General features: G+C 46.1%; 2 protein-coding genes across 13 annotated transcripts in view; one reads left to right on the top strand and one right to left on the bottom strand.

Annotated features, from left to right (window-relative positions):
* Window positions 1-20,292, bottom strand: part of SLC6A14 (solute carrier family 6 member 14) — a 50,632-nt gene that overhangs the window by 25,396 nt on the left and 4,944 nt on the right. The window contains exon 1 of one of the 2 annotated variants that reach the window (XM_083595417.1): window positions 1,268-1,496. The exons of the other annotated variant lie outside the window; for it this stretch is intronic. Coding sequence (XP_083451543.1) covers window positions 1,268-1,315 — 48 coding nt within the window. The 5' untranslated portion in view covers window positions 1,316-1,496. Of the gene's footprint in view, window positions 1-1,267; window positions 1,497-20,292 lie in introns of those variants that run through there. 2 annotated transcript variants of the gene reach the window in all.
* LOC310754041 (uncharacterized protein) overlaps window positions 1,500-20,292 on the top strand; it is a 55,550-nt gene continuing 36,757 nt past the window's right edge. For all 11 annotated transcript variants that reach the window (XR_014543551.1, XR_014543552.1, XR_014543553.1 and 8 more), the window contains exons 1-2: window positions 1,500-1,637; window positions 4,570-4,781. The gene's annotated coding sequence lies outside the window, so the exon portion shown is untranslated. The remainder of the gene's footprint in view (window positions 1,638-4,569; window positions 4,782-20,292) is intronic.

Raw genomic sequence — 20,292 nt, forward strand, 5'->3', positions numbered from 1 at the left:
TTTGGGCTGCCAGAACCCTGCTGTGATTGCTCATCTTCAGTCATGCAAGCCTTTGCTCCCCCTTTCGCTTCTGACTCCGCTTCCCCTACCCCTGGTCTCACCCTGGGGTAGAATGCTATTCGTTCGTCTGTATCTATATCGATAGCGATAAGACTGTAATGAGAGCCTCGAACTACAGCAGTTCAGACACTTGTTCCCTTGTTCTGGATCTTGATAAGACGCAGTTAATCACTAAAACTAGGGGCGAAACCAGGCTTTATTTCACCCGGGTCAAAGACCCAGTTTGGCACCCCAAGCCCACGTGCAACCCCCCAAAAAAACTCCACACACAGGCAGGGAGCCTCAGTGGCGCCCCTCTGGAGGAGTCACAAGGCAAAAAAACCTGGCTAGCCCCGCCCCCCAGCTAAGGCACTGACTAAAACCATCTATTTATGCCAGTGACTTAGCAAGCAGGACTTTTAAATTATTGTAGCAAAAAGCAGAGCAAGTGATGAAGGCACAAGCCCAAACCCTTTGCTGTAAGAATTGAGCATTTCTGATTTGCAAGCTATTGTTCGTCATATATCTGTGTCTATATATCCCAAAGTATCTATAGATCCAAAAGCAAATCAGGAGCAGATAAAAAAACTACCATAGTTAAACTAACCAGGGGTGCCAACTTGAATAAAATATGGAGCGGGAGCCCCGCCCTGCATAATCGATCACATTACACGGGGCACAAACACCATTTGAATGGCAATGCCCATCAATGGGGGAGGCAGTCGTCTCAAATATTTTATGGGGGGACGGACGGAATCAAAGGTACCTTGGCCCCTCGGAGTTGGCTCCAATGAAACTACCCATCACTAACTCGCTCTAAATGTAGAATCCTTCATACTACAGGAAGCGGCCCCCTCCTTGCAACTTGAATGAGCGACCCATTGAACTGAGGGGGCTTTGATGCACAGGGGGTGCAAAGATGCATGCTCTGAAAAAGGCTACAGGCAACGAGGAGGAGGAGAATAGGCAGAAGTTACCTGCCGCAAGGAGCTTACAATCTAAACCTCTACCACATATGATGGAGGAGCCCCTAGGAGCTTCCACGCACCCCTGCTAGCTGCCCCATGTTATTTAGTGGGGAGGCGGACTTTTCAGTCGAGGCACCACAGTTTGTTTGCGGGGCATCCTGGTTATTCCGAGCAGCCTCCTCCCGTCCCTCCTTGAGCGTCCGGCCGGACGCCGGTGACGCCTGTTCGGCTGCATCTTGCCCATCACTGTGCGGACTCACCTCCTTGTTACCGCACCGCAGGAAAGACGGCAAGCTGAGCCACCCCATTGCTGTCTGTGCTCGAAGCCCGGAGTCTTTCGCAGACTGCTACCTCCTGCCGTCCCGTCCAGGTAGCTTTTATGGGGCGAGGCGGGCCGGGCCCGCCCTAGCTGCTCTCCTCCTCCACCTCTCCAGGAGGGACCTTACAGGTGGAACCGGGAGAAGGGCAGGCCCCTCCCCTCCCCCACCCGGTCATGTCCCGTCCCGTTTGGGCACAGCACGTGGGGAGGAGGCCGCGGAGCAGCGTACCCGTCACCCGCCTCCACTTCTCCATTTAGGCAATTGGTCCCCCCGCCCCAAATCGGAGCCTACCCCGGTCTCAGGAGGACAGGTAGCCGTTCAAACGTTCCTCTGTCGCTTCCCTTTTCTTCAATGGATTCATGTCTAAGTTCACTTCCCCTCGTCTCTGCCGCTCAGGCGTCCCATACTTCTTCCCTCCCCCCCCCTTCCACCCTTTGCTCATCTGCGGACCAGCCGCCCTTCCCGTTTTCCCCTCTCTAGCAAGGCTTCCCTTACCCGCTTCAAAATTTTAATATGGATTTTTCACAACGGCGGCGGGAGCTTCCTTACACTAGCCTGGTCCACACGGGACGTTGAACAGGAGTCCAAGCTGCCTCGGTTATTTATTTAATTCTTACATTTATGTCCCACATATTGGTCCCCAAGGAGATCAAGGTGGCCTGCATGCTTCTCCCCTTTCTCACTTAAGTCCAGCAACAACCCAGTGAGGTAGGTTAGACTGAGAGGCCGGGACTGGCCACCAGGGTCACCCATCAGGAGCTTCACTGCTGAGCAGGCTTCAAACCTGGTCTTTCCCGTGTCCTAGTCCCAGACACTCTAACCCAGGACAGCCCAACTTTTCATACCAAGTGGGCCAAAAAAGTACTTTGACACAGAACCCGTAGGTTGGACACTGCCCTGTTGCGCGGGGGTGGGGGTGAAGGCTGCCAAAATTTGATCCCCCCCCCCAGTGTGCTGCCTTGTAACACCATACAATCAACTAATAATCTACTCCTGTATAAGATAAGTGTGTGCACTAATGTACATAGATGGTACCTTTGCTGAATAGCGCACATTAAGAACCATAGGCGTGTGCAGCTCAGTCGGTTTGTGTACACAGATTGTGCACTCATCTGGGTCTGATGGTTGGTCCATCGACCCCAGTATCCTTACTGGCAGAGGCTTTCTCTCTCTCTGTCTCTCTCTCTGCCTGGAGATGCCTTTGGGGGTTGAACCTGAGACCTTCTGCATTCAAGGCAGATGCTCTGCCACGGAGCTACAGCTCTTCCTCTAAGAACAAAACAAGGTACTAGTCCTCATAGTTTTGTATTAAGGGTGGATTTGATAAGAACATAGAAAACTGCCTGGTACAGAATGAGATCGTTTTGGGTACAACCAGCTCAGTATTGCCTGCACTGACTGGCAGTGGCTCTCCATGGTTTCAGGCGGGCGACATTCTCATCCCAACCTGCAGAGGCCATCAGATGGAACCTGGGCTCCACCTGCAAAGTGGGTGCTCAGCCACTGAGTCAGAGCCCTGCTGAAGGCAAGAGCAGGGGGCATAGAGCTTCTCCATTTAGAAGGCCAGAAAGATAAAATCTGTGCCTGATTCCAGGAAGGAAAAGTAGGCAGCAGGATGCTAAAGAACCATCTGTCCACTGAGCTTTCTTTTCAATCCATCATCAACTGCCTCTTTAGGACTGTTTTGGCATCTATTCCTCCATCTATTCCTCCCTTTCAGTCCAATTATCCACCATTCCATTCATTTTTGCCTGGCTCTTTATCGCGGACTGCTGTGTGTGTATGAGAATTGGGGGGGGGGGAGGGAGAGGGGGAGGGAGAGAAATGTCTCTGCTAACTTTTCAGAATCACAGTCTCTCTCACTTTCTCCCCTCTCAACCTCTATCCACACATTTCATTTTATTTGGAGCAATAACATTTATACATTTTACAAAGTACACTTTTCAGCTCCATCTTTTTTTTAAAGGGAACCATAGGAGCCAACTCCTAGGGGCCTGGGGGCTTTGGCCCCCAAGATAAAATATTTGAGGGGGCCAGGCCCCTGCAAAGTTGATGGGCATTGCCATTCAAATGGTCTTGTGTGTGTTGTGTCATGTGATCAATTATGTGGGGCGGAGCCCACCTGCGCCCCCATAATATTTTATTCAAGTTGGCACTCCTGAAGGGAAGCACACAAGGTCTGTGTTTCCTTGCTTTTCGAGTCAACTCCCACAGTATAGCTTTGCACTCTTGAACAGTGCAAAGCAGGACAGCATTTGCATCTGAGGGACAAGCAAAGCTAAGCTAGGAAAAAAATGAGATTGCATTGCTTGGATAAGATGTTTGCAGTCTAGGGAGCAAGTAGTGGACAGGAGGACAAAAGAGTTTTAGCTCCCCCACCCACAGCCAAATCCAGCTGAACAGAGCCTCTCCTACGGAAGGGCTTTAAGAAGACCAGAAACAGTTGGAAGGGGAGGAGTTTGGCAGCAGGGATTCTTTTAATTTTATTGCTTCTTTTTGCATGGCTTTTTGTGTATTTCGGTATTTTATGTATTGCAATTCTGCTGCTATTTTTATTGATTATAATTTAAGTAATGGTTTATTGTAATTGTTGAGAGCAAATTTCCAATCGTTATTTGTTGATACTTGAGTGTTGATTTTGTTGTGTACTATAATAATAATCATAATTATTTGTACCCCGCCTCTCTGACTGGGTTGTCCCAGCCACTACATTCTAATGGATTATTGAATACTACATTATTTGATATGTTGTTTATTTTAAGTCATATTTTTGGTATGACTTGTATTGGATTAGATGGTTGTAAGATGTATGATATTTGTTGTATATTTCCTTGTTTCTTCTGTCTGTAAACTGCCTTGTTGTGTAGCAATACAGAGAAGCAGTATGCAAATTATAAATGAAATGAAATGAAAATGAAATGAAGGTTGTTAGAGTAGGACCTGGGAGACCAGGGTTCAAAGGTGCCCCTCATCCTAGCCTCCCTCACAGGGTTGTTATGAGGATAAAATGCAGAGAGGGAGAACCATGCATTCCACCTTGAGCTCCTTGGAGGAAAGGCAATACAGAAACGGGATAAATAAAATAAAATAAAATAAATATTGGGAATGTGAGAGGTTTTGCCATGGTTTGAAGAACACATAAATCCGGTGGGGGGGGAGGGGTTTAAGTAGAAAGGGTAAGGCAAGTGAAGGATAGCTGCCAGTTCAACATTTCTTCACGCTTCTTCTTTCATTCTTTGCAGATCCAGAACTTTGCTTCACAGTCAGCTGAGAGAAAGGGTGACTTCAAAGAGGAAAATCCAGAATTGCCCCATCACTTTTCCTGCACCCACACAGTTGCTGTGCAATGCAGAATTTCATTCACTCTGAACTAACAACTCTCCAAGGTGTCTTGCAATGTATCTGGAAAAACCAAAGTCACCATCACAACAGCAGCTGGAGCAATAAAACCAAGGTAGGTAGGTTGACTCACAAGGAGGTAGAAACCAAAAACTGAAGACCATTAGAGCAACCAGAATGGCACAAAGGAGTGCGCAAGCTTTTGAGTTACCAGGAAAAGTGGGTAAACAAAGCAACCGGGATCTTTTGTGGGCGGGAGTGAGGGGTGGAGATGAAGCTGTGAGTTTGCAACAGGGAAGAGACTTACGATGGAATGTGGGAGGAGATAGCAGACGTTAGAATAAGGTCACCTGCGTGTGGTGAGGTTTCAGGGTGCACAAAGGGCTGCTGAGAAATAAGAAGGAAAAAGGGAGGGGTCATAGGTCAGCAGCAGAGCACCTGCTTTGCATGCAGAAGAATATGCCAGGTTCAGTCTCCAATGGCATCTCCCAGTAGGGCTGGGAGAGATCCCTGCCTGAAACCCTGGAGAGCTGCTGCCAGTCAGTGTACGATACTACTGATGGACAGCTTCCTGTGTTCCTAATGTACAGTGACTGACTCCCCATCTGTGGGAATTCAAAAGAAGAAAATTACCTTGATCCATTGCCACCCTTAGGAACAACACAGGTGTCTTGGAACAGGTGGGAAACAGGAGTGAAGAGGAACAAGGCAGTAGTTATGTCAAGCAGGTACAGGATAATTTTAGGTGCCTGAGATTGCTTTATTCCTCTTACCTCCTGCTCCACTTCCCCTTGTGTTGTGTTGTGTTGTGTTGTGTTGTGTTGTGTTGTGTTGTGTTGTGTTTGCTTAGATTATTAGCCTGTGGAGAAGGGACTGTCTTGTTTTGTATGTAACCTCATTTGGGAACCACCCCCTGCCCAATGGTATTGCTTTTTCCAGTTTAGAATTTTGCATCCAAATTGCTTAATTTTTTTTTAAAAAAATTCTAAAGTCACATAAAAAGTTAGAATCTAGAATCCATTTTGGGGCACTTTCTTTATTAGGCCACCAAAATGTCACAAAGGATAGGTCCGGATATTATTAGTATTGTTGAGATCTGGAAATGGCCTATGTCTCCAGATTTAAGGACTTAATAAGAGCATTGCTAGATCAGCAAACGTTAAGCAAGTTGGTGTTCATCATCATCATCACAGTCATCATTTTATTATTTATATCCCACTCATCTCACTTGGTTGCCCCAGCCACTCTGGGAGGCTTCTAACAGATATTAAAACATCATACATTAAGAGATTCCCAATACAGATCAGACCAAAATACTTCTTTCCTGCACTTACAATATCCTTTTCAGACTGTGGTGACCAGAAATATGTACTCTATTCCAAATGTGGCAGCACCATAGATAGACATTGCAGTACTGACAGTTTCAACACACAGTACACAAATGTCCCCATTTAGAAGTCAAGAAGAAATCTTTTGATTGCCTCAATAGCTATCAGGGATGCCAACTTGGGTCTCGGCTTATAGGTGCCCAGCATATGTGACATGACATCATGATGTGACATCGTGATGTGATGTCATGATGTCACACACCCCGTGACCTCAGAACCTGACTTTTCCAGTGCCACCGGAAGTCAGGTTCCAAGGTCTCACAAGGCCTTTGATAGCATCTCCAAGGTCTTGCAAGATGCTTTGTGAGGCCCCCAGGGCTCCCTATAGTTGGTGTCCCTGATACCTATGTTCTTCCACTGTAGAAGGAAGCATGCCTCCAAACATCAGTAGCTGAGGTCAAAAATGTGAGGTGAGGATAAATTCAATCCAGTTCAGATTTTAAGACATCCTTCAGAATTTGCAGCTCTCTAAATTTTGCACTGTGGTTTTCCAACCTACCAAATGACTACAAGAATCCAAATATTTGGGGAAGTTGTGCATAAAAACAAATATATTAGTGAAAACAGCATACAAAAAATGTAATACATTAAAGAGAAATTGCCTGCATGCATGTGTGAATGAGTCAAAACTGCATACATAGATGTGTTTCTTAGGAGAAATTTGCACTAAAATGCTGAAGAATTTTCATGAGGGTTTTTTTGAAGGAAAAAAAAGGAAAAATCACAGATTGCTGCAGCAACATGGAAAACTGAATTTAAGATTAGAAAAATGAGAAAACAGAGAGAACCAAAGCTGACAGAACCTTCTCCCACTAGCTGGGAATTGCAGGTGTTCGGGTGCTGATGTGCTCATATCTTGCTTCCAGGCTTCCCATTGGAGTACCTGGTTGGCCACTATGAGAAGGGGATGCTAGACTTGATGGGTTACTGGCCAGATCCAACTGTCAGGCCCTTCTTGTGTTTTTATGCTTTCTGGTTCAGCTACATTTGTGCCTAACTGGCCAGTGTACCTTGAAAAATGATAATGTGGGGCTGGGAGAGGGGGCAGAAAATAGCAAAAAACACCAGGGCCATTGAAAAGGTTGTTTCCTTCTCAATGGCCTTTGGAATCTCTTCCATTTATGAATGCATTAACCAGGGTGAAGGGTTGCTTATTAGTCTTCTCTAGGGAATATCCCCAAACGGCCAAGCAGTTTTCCCCCTTCAAATGGCCAGTTTTGAATACATTGGCACGGTTTGGGATTCTGCGCCCGTGTCCGACAAGGTTTCTATATGCCACAAAGCCAGATGGGCATGCCTGTTTCCAAAGGGGACGATGAGAGTGCCTGGGATAGGATGGCCTACTGCGCAGTGCACTGCAGAACATAGAATAAATGTCTGCAAAATGCTTGCTCTGCTGAGTGACCAGGAGAAAGGGTCCTTCCTTCAAAACAAACTCGGAGCAGGATGTTGAGTGTGGAACAGCATTCCTGTTGAGATTTAACAGGTACCTGCTACCTGCACTTCCCAGGTACAATTGGAATACTTTTTTTTTGTTCCAATGGAGTTTCTCAGATGGATAAATGGCTTTTAGTATTTTGTATGGTTTTAGTTCTGTTCTACATGTATTCGGTTGGGGATTTGCTGTGTTTTTAATAGTTTTTATTGTACATTGCCTTGAGACAATTGCATAGAAGATTAATGAATAAATGCTAATGATATTAATTATCCCCACCATCTGTCCCCTGAATGGCTGCTAGAGGCCACTCAACACACCCTCATTCAATGCATTCCTCTCACCATTCAGGAACATTTATCTATGTTCATCTGGCGATCCAGAATCTCAACCCTTTCTAATGTATTTCCATGGCCATTTGGAAGGGCCATGGAAATACATTAGAAAGGGTTGAGATTCTTTTTGTTCTGGCCATTTGAAGACGGTCCCTAAGAATCAGCAAGGACACTGGGCCAATCACCACCCTGATGGTGGGAAGCATGTAGCAGTTGGGGCATGGCATTCCTTTGGCTATTCAGAAGGAACCAATGTATTCCATTTGCTACTCCCTGTTATTGGCTTGAATATCTCCCCAAGGGAAAAGCAAAAGCATTTGGAGCTTTGGAGAAGGGTGGGTGGGTTATAAAAACCATGCGTGGTGCAGAGAAAGCAGGCAGGGATCATTTTTCACCACCTGCCTCTTATGCCACTAGAACTCAGGGGCCACCCAATGAAACCAGCCTGCAAGAGGCAGAGAGCAAAGCGAAAGGGGGCACAATTAGCTAGTGGAATTTGTAGGTGCACAAAAGTGGTTTAAAGAGGGCTTGAAGGAGGGGATCGTTATTCTGTTGTGGTTGTTACAACCTTAGGTCTGATCCAGCAGGACTCTCCAAATTTTCTTACTAAGTTGCCTCCTTTCAAAAGCACAAGAAAAGGAAAACCTTCTGCAGAAAGCACCTTGATTCATGACAATTTTGGGCTTTGAATGCTTTTGGGGGAGCACTCAAGGCACCATGCCACACCTGGTTTGGGGCTAATCTAGACGCTGTATTAGCCATATATGTATATAACCCCCCCCCCTTTTTAGGTGATCTCCACCACATTTTTGGAATGATGCAGCCTTGGCTGGGGCTCATGGGAGCTGTAGTCCAAAACATACGAAGGGCACTAGGCTTGCAAGGGCTGCTATAATACAGTTTTCAAGTCCATTTATTGTAAAATGAGAAGTAATGGAAATTAAAGTTGCAAGCCTCGTGACCATCAAGGGCTAAAACTAATAACCTTTGCAGCATAAATCTACTAGAATAATTTTTAAGAGACAGATTAAATTGGTATACAACTGTATAACAAAATATATTTGCATTTACATAAGGGAACCCTGCTGGGCCAGACCAAAGCCCAAACTAGGTCAGAATCCAGTTTCTTGCAAGTTGATGCATCTGGAAGAGACCATAGATCAGTAGCAGAGCACCTGTCTTGCATGTTAAGGCCCCAGGTGTGACCCCTGGCATCTAGGTTGGGCTGGGAATGTCCCCTGCCTGAAACCCTGGAAAGCTGCTTCCAGTCAATGTAGACAAGTATTGAGTGTGATGAATCATTGGTTGACTCAGCACATGCAATTTCCTTTGTTCCAATGGGATGCCCACAAGAGGGACTTAAGAGGACAACGAGCCCTCACTGTCATATGTCCACACCGTTTGGTAAGCAGATGTAGACTGCTTCTGAAAACAGAGGTTCCATCATAACTCCTAGCTGCTCATTCATCTATCCAAAATTAAACGTAGCAATGGTTTTTCACTGTCAAACAAACAACAACGACATCATAAGCAGAACAGAAAGCAGCAAATGTCCGGGGGGAGGATGCAATTAAGGATGGGTTTTAACAAGGCACCAAAAGCTACACAGCAAAGTAGCCAAGGCAGGCATGACTTGGGAGATAGGGTTGTAATCACAATAAAAGACCTGCTTCTTGAGTCACCCACTCAGCTTCCCACAGGTGTTTGAGATTCATGCCCTCCTGCCCAGAAGTGCACAAGGCTATCATTTGCCAATAATAACAAAAGTGTTTTCTGAAGACTGGCCCTAAAAAGAAACCAATTTGCTCCAAGCTATCATTATTACAGTGGTACCTCGGGTTACATACGCTTCAGGTTACATACGCTTCAGGTTACAGACTCCGCTAACCCAGAAATAGTACCTCGGGTTAAGAACTTTGCTTCAGGAAATCATACTCTGGCGGTGCAGCGGCAGTAGGAGGCCCCATTAGCTAAAGTGGTGCTTCAGGTTAAGAACAGTTTCAGGTTAAGAACAGACCTCCAGAATGAATTAAGTTCTTAACCTGAGGTACCACTGTATTTCAATTTATTATTGGCCCCTCAATGTAGGGTCTCAGGATGAACCAGTTAAAACTATTTTCAAACAAGATAATAGGGCTGGCCCTTCTATGAAGAAGAAGAGGAGGAGGAGGAGGAGTTTGGACTTGATATCCCGCCTTTCACTCCCCTTAAGGAGTCTCAAAGCGGCTAACATTCTCCTTTCCCTTCCTCCCCCACAACAAACGCTCTGTGAGGTGTGTGGGGCTGAGAGACTTCAGAGAAGTGTGACTGGCCCAAGGTCACCCAGCAGCTGCATGTGGAGGAGCGGGGAAGCGAACCCTGTTCACCAGATTACGAGTCCACCGCTCCTTACAACAACACCACACTGGCAAGATGAGGCAATTGCCTTGGGTGGCAGGATCCACAGGGGCAGCAAATCTGGCTTCCAAGAAATGCATCACCCAGTGCTGCTGCCACTTCCATAATGACAGTGATGGCTGTGGTGACTCAACATCCTGTTTGGAAGTCCCCCCACCCCCACCTTCTCTACAGTGGCCTCTTGACAAATAGGAGACACTACTGGCTTCCTCCCACCCCTAGGGAGGAAATGGTGGGAGCTTCCCTCTGGGGTTTCCCGGGGTCTGCACCTACTAGGTGTGGTTTAAAGCAGGTCGCCACCCCACAAAGGCCTTTGATTCTCACTTCAACTGTGAGGTAAGCCTGACTTGATTCCACTGCCCTTATTCCCAATGTAGACCTTCACTCACCCCCATTCTTCCCTGGAGGGGGCCCACCATTTTGTACTTTGCCTCAGGTCCCAGATGTCTTGGTTCGCCACCCCCCTCCCACACACAGCAGATGGTGCTCATCCACCTGGGAAGCGAGCCCATCTAGGAGAAGGAAAACCCTGATCTTAAACCTCTACTGCCTTGCAAGATATCTTCAGGAGAAGAAAAGGCTAAGGAGTAAACCTACAGAAATCTGGAGTCCCTAAGAAGGGTTGGGTGGCGCCTTGTACGTCACCTTCCAGCAACTCCTGCAGCCAAGCTGGCACTAAACGTCTTGCTCTGCTTTCCTTTGGACCATATCAGTGAGGCCGAGAGGGAGGGGTCTTGCCGTCTGGGCAGCCCAGGACCCCCAGACACACTGCCCAAGCTTGTGCCCCTGAGGGATCACTTCAGTGCTGCTAACACAGCAGTTTGACTTCCTCCACAGAGGCATGGGGAGGAATTTCTACTGCTAAGGAGCTGCCACAGAACAATGATATTGAAACCCTACTCCTCAGGTGGATAACAAACAGCCCTTAGGCTTATAACAACCCCAGGCTTGGTGGAAGGTTTTTGTTATGATTATTTTTTTTAAAAAAACCAAACACTCTATTGGCATCTTGCCTTAATGATTATGGAAGGCTCCTCTGAGATAATCTATTTACTTGGCAACACACCCTGATGCCAACCGCACTGTGCAGTCACGTTCATCCCTGCTTAGCAGGATGAAAGTATATTTTGCAATGTTAATGATGTCATGCTACTGTGGTGTTTTGTTCCTTTCTTTTTAAAGGTGCAAGCACAAGGTGCCCAGAAAGCAAAGTGTCAACACTGCAAGATAAACAGAATTTAATCCTCATAGGGGGTGGGAGAAACCTGGGTGTCTGGGGGATATTTACATTATTTCCTTCTTTTAAAAAATATAACCAGTGTGTGTAACTAGGCTGGCAACTGCAAGGCTATGGTGACTGCTGCGAAACAGACTTCTGGCATTTTCTCTGGGTGGAGAGGGGTGGGCTTGGCCTTACAAGAAGGAGTCTGAAAGCCAGTTCAAGCAGGATTTGGAGTTATGGGGGTGAGGAGGAATCAAGCTGCTATTATTATTCACTTTCTACACAGGTGTCTCAGGCAATGTACACTAGAACCTGCAAAAAACAACCTAGTTAGAAATATAAAAAACAGCAGATTTAAAACAAAAACAAAACCATACAAAGTATACAACTCACAGTGAAGACCCATTTATCCAGCTGGGAAAGACTGTTAGAACAACAGCAGCAAATGTCCTCAGTTGTTTTTGGAAACTGGTGGTTAGAGTACTGGGTTGAGACCTGGGAGACCAGGATTCAAATCCCCACTCACTGGGTGTGACCTTGGGCTAGTTGCTTTAGCTCCTTGGAGAAAAAGGTGGGATATAAATGTAAGCAAAGAGATAACAAATAAATACGTGTTTATTCAGAAGCAAGTCCCAAGGTGCTCAGCGGATGTTATCCCCAGGAATGGTTGTGTTGGGATTACAGCCTTAAATCCATGTGATTGGCAGATTAACCAGCCAATTAAGTAACAACACGTTTAGTCGATTAACTGGGGGAGGCCAGTTCCAAGCTGCAAGTGATGCTGAAAGCGAAGGGGAAAGCTTGTTGTTTCTGTGCCATGGAGTTGTGACATTTAGGAGGGGGGAGTCCCCACCCTTCTAATAACCAAACATGAATGAGAAAAGGAAAATTCATAATTGATTCTTCTAAGAATAAGTGGCAGCTGCTGTTTATAGATCTGTAAGATATCTTTCCTCACTTCGTAACACTTTCCCCAATATATTAGTTAAACTGTGGAACTCACACCCACAGGAAGAGTTAGTTATGGCCACCAACTTGGATGGTTTTAAAAGGGGGCTGGACAAATTCATGGAGGAGAAGGCTATTGGGGACTGCCAGTAGCTTCTAGCAGTGACAGCTGTGCTGCACTTCCACAGTCAGCCTCTGGCTACCAGTTTCTGGAAACTACAAGTGGGGAGAGTGGTCTGGTTCTCTGTTGCTGTTTCCAGGCTTCCCACGGGCCCCTGGTTGGCCACTGTGAGAACTGAAAGGTGGACTAGATTGGTGCCCATTGGCCTAATCCAGCAGGCCACCTTTGTGTTCTTATGCTTAGGAGACCTTTGTATCAGGGGTTTCAAAATAGCACTTTCTTTTCTTCACTGCACTGGAACCTTCTACCCTCTTGCCTAGGACAAGAGACAGGTATGCCAGCCAACTTGTTTCTGTTTTCACCCAAACACTTTCAGACAGGTTCTCATCCCTCAACTTGCAGGTGGAAAATGCAAGATCCACAGAGTAAATCAACTTGTAGGGCAAGTCTGCCCACATGCCACTCATGGAAGCGAGGTGTCCCTTAACAGGAAGTCTTCCCTGAAAAGTGCTGGCAGGAGCAATGAGTGCATGCCAGGGACTTAGATGTCATTGTGGTGGAGATGAGTGACCAGGCTGGGCACCCCGTCTGACATATGCGAGAGGCAGCCCTTACACAAGCAGGTTGGCAGAAGGAGAACACCCAGGTCAAACAGTATGTGTCAAGAGGTGCTGCCCAGGTGATGGAATTGGAGAGCTGAGTGACTGTCAAAGCAAGGTTAGTTCAACACAGAGAGCTCCAAGTTGCTTCCAGGCCAAATGGGTGTGCCTGGCATTCCAATTCTCGTCCAGACATAGTTTCAGGAGTTACCTTAAGCAGAACAAAGGCACATGTGTATTCGGACTCTGACCAAAGATAACCCCAGTTCTGTAACACCATCAATTTTGTCAACCTGGGATTTTTTTATTACAGTGGTACCTCAGGTTACAGATGCTTCAGGTTACAGGCGCTTCAGGTTACAGACTCCGCTAACCCAGAAATAGTACCTCGGGTTAAGAACTCTGCTTCAGGATGAGAACAGAAATCGCATAGTGGCGACAGCAGGAGGCCCCATTAGCTAAAGTGGTGCTTCAGGTTAAGAACAGTTTCAGTTTAAGAACGGACCTCCAGAACGAATTAAGTTCTTAACCCAAGGTACCACTGTACTCATATTGCATATTTCTGTGTAATTTACCGTATTTTTCGCTCTATAACACGCACCTGACCATAACACGCACATAGTTTTTAGAGGAGGAAAATCCGTAGGCATGCCACCTGTAGGCATTCCCTCCATAACACGCACAGACATTTCCCCTTATTTTCTAGGAGGAAAAAAGTGAGTGTTATGGTGCAAAAAATACGGTATTTGGCTTCTCAGATTTAATGAAATCTATGAATATGTGTGGGTGGGAAAGACTTGGTGGTTGAGCAACTACCAGGACCATGATGCAGCACAGCAAGATCAAGCAGGGGTTTTGTTGTTGTTGTTGTTGTTGTTGTTGTTGTTGTTGTTGTTGTTGTTGTTGTTGTTGTTGTTGTTTTTTAAACCCTTCAGGAATGGGGAATTTGTAGCTCTCCAAATGTTGCTGGGCTACAGCTCCCAGCCTCCCTGGACACTGGTCCTGCTGGCGGGGGCTGATGGGAGTTGTGGTCCAACAACACAGAGAGAGCTAACCATCCCTGTTCTAACTCTAACTCTAATGGTGCAATGTGCACCATTGGGTTGGCAAAAATGCTAAAATTGTGCTATATCAGTTACAGGCACACACACCCCATTCACACGCATTCAGTATGTGTGCAACTGCGCACACGTGCATAGTGCGGAACCTGGAAGTGACCTGCTGTAAACTTCACAGAAAGGGGCTGAGTGAGGGTGGACTTTTCCAAAGGTATTTCAAATATATGTGATTTCGCTTAAATGCATGGTACCTTGGAACGTAACCCCTGTGAAAATTGGAAGCTGCCTGTACTCATTTTTCCAACCTTAAATTTAGTTTGTGGATTTTTTGAAGTCCTCGTGGAAATTCATCTGATTTTAGTGTGAATTTCTCCCAATATACAAATGTTTGCATACAATCTTGCCTAATATGGACATCTTTGCAGAGCAGTGCTTATTATTATTATTATTAGCCCTCCCTTTACCACAAGGTATCAGGGGCAGTTCTCTGACTGGAAGAAGTAGAAAGTGGAGTCCCATAAGGATTGGTATGGGAGCCTGTGCTTTTTAACTTGTTCATAAATGATCTAGAGTTAGGAACAAACAGTGCGGTGGCCAAATTTGCCGATGACACTAAATTGTTCAGGGCTGTTAAAACAAAAAGAGATTGCAAAGAGCTCCAAAACGACTTCTCCAAACGGGTGGAATGGGCAGTAAAATAGCAAATGCAATTCAGTGGAAACAAGTGTGAAGTGATACACATATGTGCTAATGGGATCTGAACTGGAAATGACAGACCTTCATATGAGATAGCTTGATGAAGATGTTGAGCCAGTATGCACTGGCTGTAGAAAAGGCAAATTCCATGCTAGGGATCATTGGGAAAAGAATTGAAAATAAAACGGCAGATATCATGAATGCCATTATAGAAATCTATGGTGCAACCACATTTGGAGTCATATGGACAGTTCTGGCCGACTTACCTCAAAAAGGCTATTGTGGAGTTGGAAAAGGTTCAGATAAGGGCAACTGAAAAATAATCAAGGGGGTGGGGGTGACTCCCCTCTGAAGAAATGTTGTAGCATTTTAGACTTCTTAGTTTAGAGAAAAGGTGAGTAAGGAGCAGCATGACTGAAGTTTGTGCTTGGCATGCAGTCAAATGCATGGAGAAAATGGGTAGAGAAAAGTTTTTCTCCCTCTCTCATAACACTGGAACTCGTGGACATCGAATGAAGCTGAATCCTGGAAGATTTAGGAAAGATAAAAGACAGTATTTTTTCCAAGCAGCACATAGTCTAAGTGTGGAACTTGCTCCACCAGAAGGCAATCAACTAGGATGGCTTTAAAAGAGGATTGGGCAAACTCAAGGAGAAGAAGGCTACCCATGGCTACTCGCCAGGAGGGCTATGCTCTACCGCCACAGTCAGAGGCAAAAGTGCTTCTGGTTGCCCTCCTAGGGAGGGGAAAGTGCTCTTGTACTCGAATCCTGCCTCTGGGTTTTCCACTGGGGCATCTGGTTGGCCACTGTGAGAACAGCAGACTCTCCAAGTGTCCCTATTTTCCAGGGATGTCCCTGATTTAGAGAAGCCGTCCCAGTTTCTGATTTGATTGTAGAATGGGACATCCCTATTTTCATTGGAGAAGTGTTGGAGGGTATGGAACAGGATGTTGGGCCACTTGCTTGATCCAGCAGACTATTCTTATGTTCTTGCGGCAGTTACAACCATTACAACACAATGGCTAAGGACAGTTTAAAACAACTTACAGCCACAGAAATAAGGCAAGTCCTGAAATAGACATTGAAGGGGCCTACAGATGTGTCTTTAGCATCTTTCCACGTTATTTTAACCAATAGTACATTTTAGGCACACTTTACCCAAGTGAATGTGTTTTTATACACATTACTTGGCTAGAGAAGTGCACTGCAGAATCTGGAGAATCTGGAAGGAAAGCTGTGTTTTGGATCATGTGCAAATCAGGCAGATTCGCCTTGGAATGCAAGTGAGACTGATTTCTCCCCATCCTTATCATCCTTGACATCAGCCGAGTTGAGCATCGTTGGACTTGGCAATGATACAGAGGAACAGGCTGCCCCTGTCTTGGGTTTCTGACGCTGTGATAGAAACCCACAATGGAGATGGCGCAGCAGAGGAGGATGCACAGACCGCTTTGCATTACGGTGCAGAACATGTTTGGGTTCACTGGGATGAGAGATGGCAGCAGTGACCAACCCCTTTTCCCGCAGCCAAAGGGCCCCCCTGCCTCCCATCTGGGGCTAGTGTGTCAGTGATGGCTGTGGCCACTGCCAACTCCCACCTCACATGCACACATCAGAGCACCACAGTGACCAGCTGGCAACCCCTCTCCTGTCAAATCCTCAGCAAAGGACAAGGGCCTGGGGGGACAATTTCCTCCCCATCACAGCGCTGGGATGGGCAGAGTGCTTGAAATCTCTTTGCTCAGCCCAGTGCCGAGATGGGGAGGAAAACCGCAACCGCTCCGCTCTTCAGATGAGAGGCAACAGGACTTGCTGTTACTTATGAGATACTCAAGGCCACTGTCGTCCACCTCCTTCCAAAATTCCTGGATCTGGGCAGTGCAAGGATTCTTCCATGAATCATTCTTTTAATTTCCCCAGGCAGTTTCAGTTTTTGATTGACTCACATTCCTGGGAATGTTGAACCTTCCTCTTGTTCCTGTGCTGTTACATAAACAGCCGTTCAGTAGTTGATGGGGGAAGTTTCTCTAGGGTGTCTCAGTCCAACCATCTAGTTTCCAACACATTCCCATCTAATTGGGGGGTTGGGGTTGGGAATGTGCCAAAAAATACTTCTAAGGCCTTTGGCCGCAGAATGGGGCTTCCTAAACATTTCTTGAGCCTTATACATGCTGCTGAGGTCTTCCGGGTTTCACTGAAGGTGAGGAGCCAGCCTACCTTCTCCTGGTGAGCGGCTCCAAAACTTTGCTTTCAAAGAAACAATAAATGTCACAATTCACGAGGAAATACTCAAAATGTAAGTCATTTTCAAAGGAGGTTGAATCGGTGCACATACACTCTCTTTGACCTGCTCATAAATTCCGGTAAAATATTGCGGTGACACATCAGCACAATCTGTTTCTTTTTTGAAACCTTTGTTTCCCGCTCTTCTGGTGCAAAAAACCAGCACACCGGTGGCTTAAGGCTTTTAACATTGCAATGACATTTGAAGCAATATAAAATAATTGTGCAAGGTGACAAGGTTGGTGTTTGAAAAAAGGCTAAAATGTAAAAAGTCTGCCAGAATCCAATGGTCTTTGGGTATCGATGCAGGGGCAAGGTATATTTCATGAGGCAAGATGTTCCATAAAGTAGCTTGGCCTTGGCTAACCTGAGTTGTAGTCCAAAACATCTGGGGGGTACCAGGCTGGGAAAGGTGCTGAGATATGAATTTTATTGTGGGAAGACAGAAGCTAGTGGCTCACCAGGTATGGGGCTGCCACTGAAAAGGCTTTTCTATAGAACATAAAAGACTTCCATATCCAGCTGGAATTTGCTCCATTTACCTGTGTGGGTGGATGTGTGAAATCTCAAGGCGTTCAACATGAGCAAATGAAGTCATCTTACCCTTTTGAGTCAGATCCTTGGCACATCCAGGCCAGTATCAGCAACACTGAATGGCAGCAGCTCTCCAGCATCACAGGTAGCCATCCTTAGATGGTGGCTTAACTGGAGAAGTGCACTTTTTCATGAAATGCTTCCAATTTCCTTCTTATGGTCCTCAGTGCATCCTCTGACTTGTGTGGTTAACAGAGTTGTTTTTCTCGTGATGCAACCATTTTTATTTTTATTTTTTAAAAAGTATCAATCTAAACTTGCCTAACTAGAATTGCAATACACAGCACGCAAACCTGTTCAGCAACAGCAACCTGCATGTGGTAGAAACTGAGGCTATAAGTCAATAGATGCTTTATCCTGCCAGATTATTTGCCAATGTGACTGCTTCCTTTTGTGCTCCTTTGGCCACCTTCCTTATTTGTTTTTATGCAATACATGTTGAAGAAGAGTTCCCCCATCTAAGAAAATTTTGGACTCCTTTGCAATAGTCATCAAGTGTTTGCGAGAACATGCTGGTTTCTCGCTCCCCACCCTCCCCCCGCCAAACCCAGTGAACGCAGATATGCAAAGTATGTACAGTATAGAAATATCTCAGCTTGCCAATACAACATTTGCATTCAAAATTAACAGGGAGCAAGCTTTGGAGTTCACCAGCACTCTTCATCAGACTGTATGGGTAGCCAACATGGTGTGTTCCAAATGTTGTTGGACTACAAACTCCATCAGCCTCAGCCAGCATGAGCAGCCATCAAGGAAGATGGGAGTTGTAGTCCAACATCAACGTCAAGGCATTTTCACTTGACAGAGTTCCAGAGCAGGGGAATGAAATCCTCACCCCCACATCTTGTGGAAGGGTACCACGTCAGCTCTATGGGGTTCAGGTTTCAATTTGCTCTGCCTTTCAGGAGTGCCAACTTGAATAAAATATGGGGGGGGGAGGTAAGCCCCACCCTGCATAATCAATCACATGACACAGTGCATGCACACCATTTGAATGGCAATGCCCATCAACCTGGGGGCCTCCTCAAATATTTTAGGGGGGCAAAGATCCCTCAGCACCTAGGAGGTGGCTCCTATGCTGCCCTTAACATAAAAAGGGATGGCATGCAGAAAGAGGAGTCAGGAACTAAAATGCTGAAAAGTCTTCAGCTGGGCACTGGCTGGTCTCCCAAGCAGGTATCACATTAGTATGGAGAATTTGGCACTGGGTTTCAACAGTCAAGGGAGCATGGAAGTAGACCAAGCAGACAGATCAATGTTGCTTCAGGGGAAAAATAAAAATAAATGAATGGTGCATTTCCAAAATAGACCAACCTAGAAGATGAATGTGCCTGCCATGGCAAATGAAACCTGTCAGATCAGTTGACAATGAGTGCAAGATGGTTGCACAAGAGCATAGTGGATCTTCATACACAACAAGAGGAGGCATCTATTTCATCACTGTTGCACAGATTTCATCAAATTTTGCATGGAATTTTCAGTTTGGAGTCAGCTTTACTTCTTCAGAAGGGGACAAACTCTCAGGCCTTGTCTTCTGAGCCCAGGAAGGGGATATGATTTATTTTGGAAGCTGTCTGGTTTTTTGTGTTGTTGTTTGTTTGTTTTTGAGTCAGGAAGGATGTCACAAGGTTACATGTACATTTCTTTTGAAGTGTGAAATGCATACATTGTGTTTCCTCCAGAATGAGCTCCAAATGATTCAGATAGGGTCCCTAGGTGGGCTGTCCTTCATTCATGACTTTTATCAAGGATGGGCTAACTCAGGTTTCAAACCCTGAACCTGAAATCTCATTGGAAGGAGGAACAGGGGAAGCAGATTTCATCAGCGGCACCCTTGAGAAGCAATGTTGCCTAGGCTTCCAGGTGCGTTTCAGGCTGCCCCCCCCCCATCACTCTCAGGGTTACAGGAGCAGAGCATAAAACAAGCTGAACAACAGTTTCAAGGCTGTTTGCCGACAGATTGGTTAGATCAAGATTGTGTGCATTATTTGCTGCTTTAATAGTATCTGACATTTAGTGAGATAGCATATCAAATTTCTGCTCAAGCAGAGTTGGGGCTGCTCTCCCGTCCAAGGCCAGTGCCTGCCTTTTTATTATTGTACACATCTGAGTCTCTGTCCTCCTCCATTGTAGCAGAACTTCCCCGCCTTCTTGGTCCTTCATATTGCCTCTGGCCATGTCAGCATCTGAGGCCTCCTCTGAAGACTCAGGCAGAGCTCCCTCTACTTCTTCCTGAAGATCTAACCTTGCTGAGGCTGTGTAAAACTTTTTGATTAGATGTCAATAGGATCCATCACGGGCGTAGAATGGGGGTGTGAGCCAGGCGCCCCTGCACAGAGTGTCCCATCCCACCCTGCCTGCTGCTGCGTCCCCAGTCCCCTCACTGAATGGCTGCCTGTCCAGCATCAGGGGGATTTGCATTGGTCTACCGGGCTCCACATGTGTGGGCAGGGGCACAGCCCTGCTTGGCTCAGGTGGCCAGGGCTGAGCTGGTGCACGGGCTCCATGAACCCTCTGCCCCTGGTGGACGTGTGCTCAGCAGTGTTGGT

This window comes from Podarcis filfolensis (assembly GCF_964270895.1).
Source record: "Podarcis filfolensis genome assembly, chromosome: Z".
NCBI classification, from domain to species: domain Eukaryota; kingdom Metazoa; phylum Chordata; class Lepidosauria; order Squamata; family Lacertidae; genus Podarcis; species Podarcis filfolensis.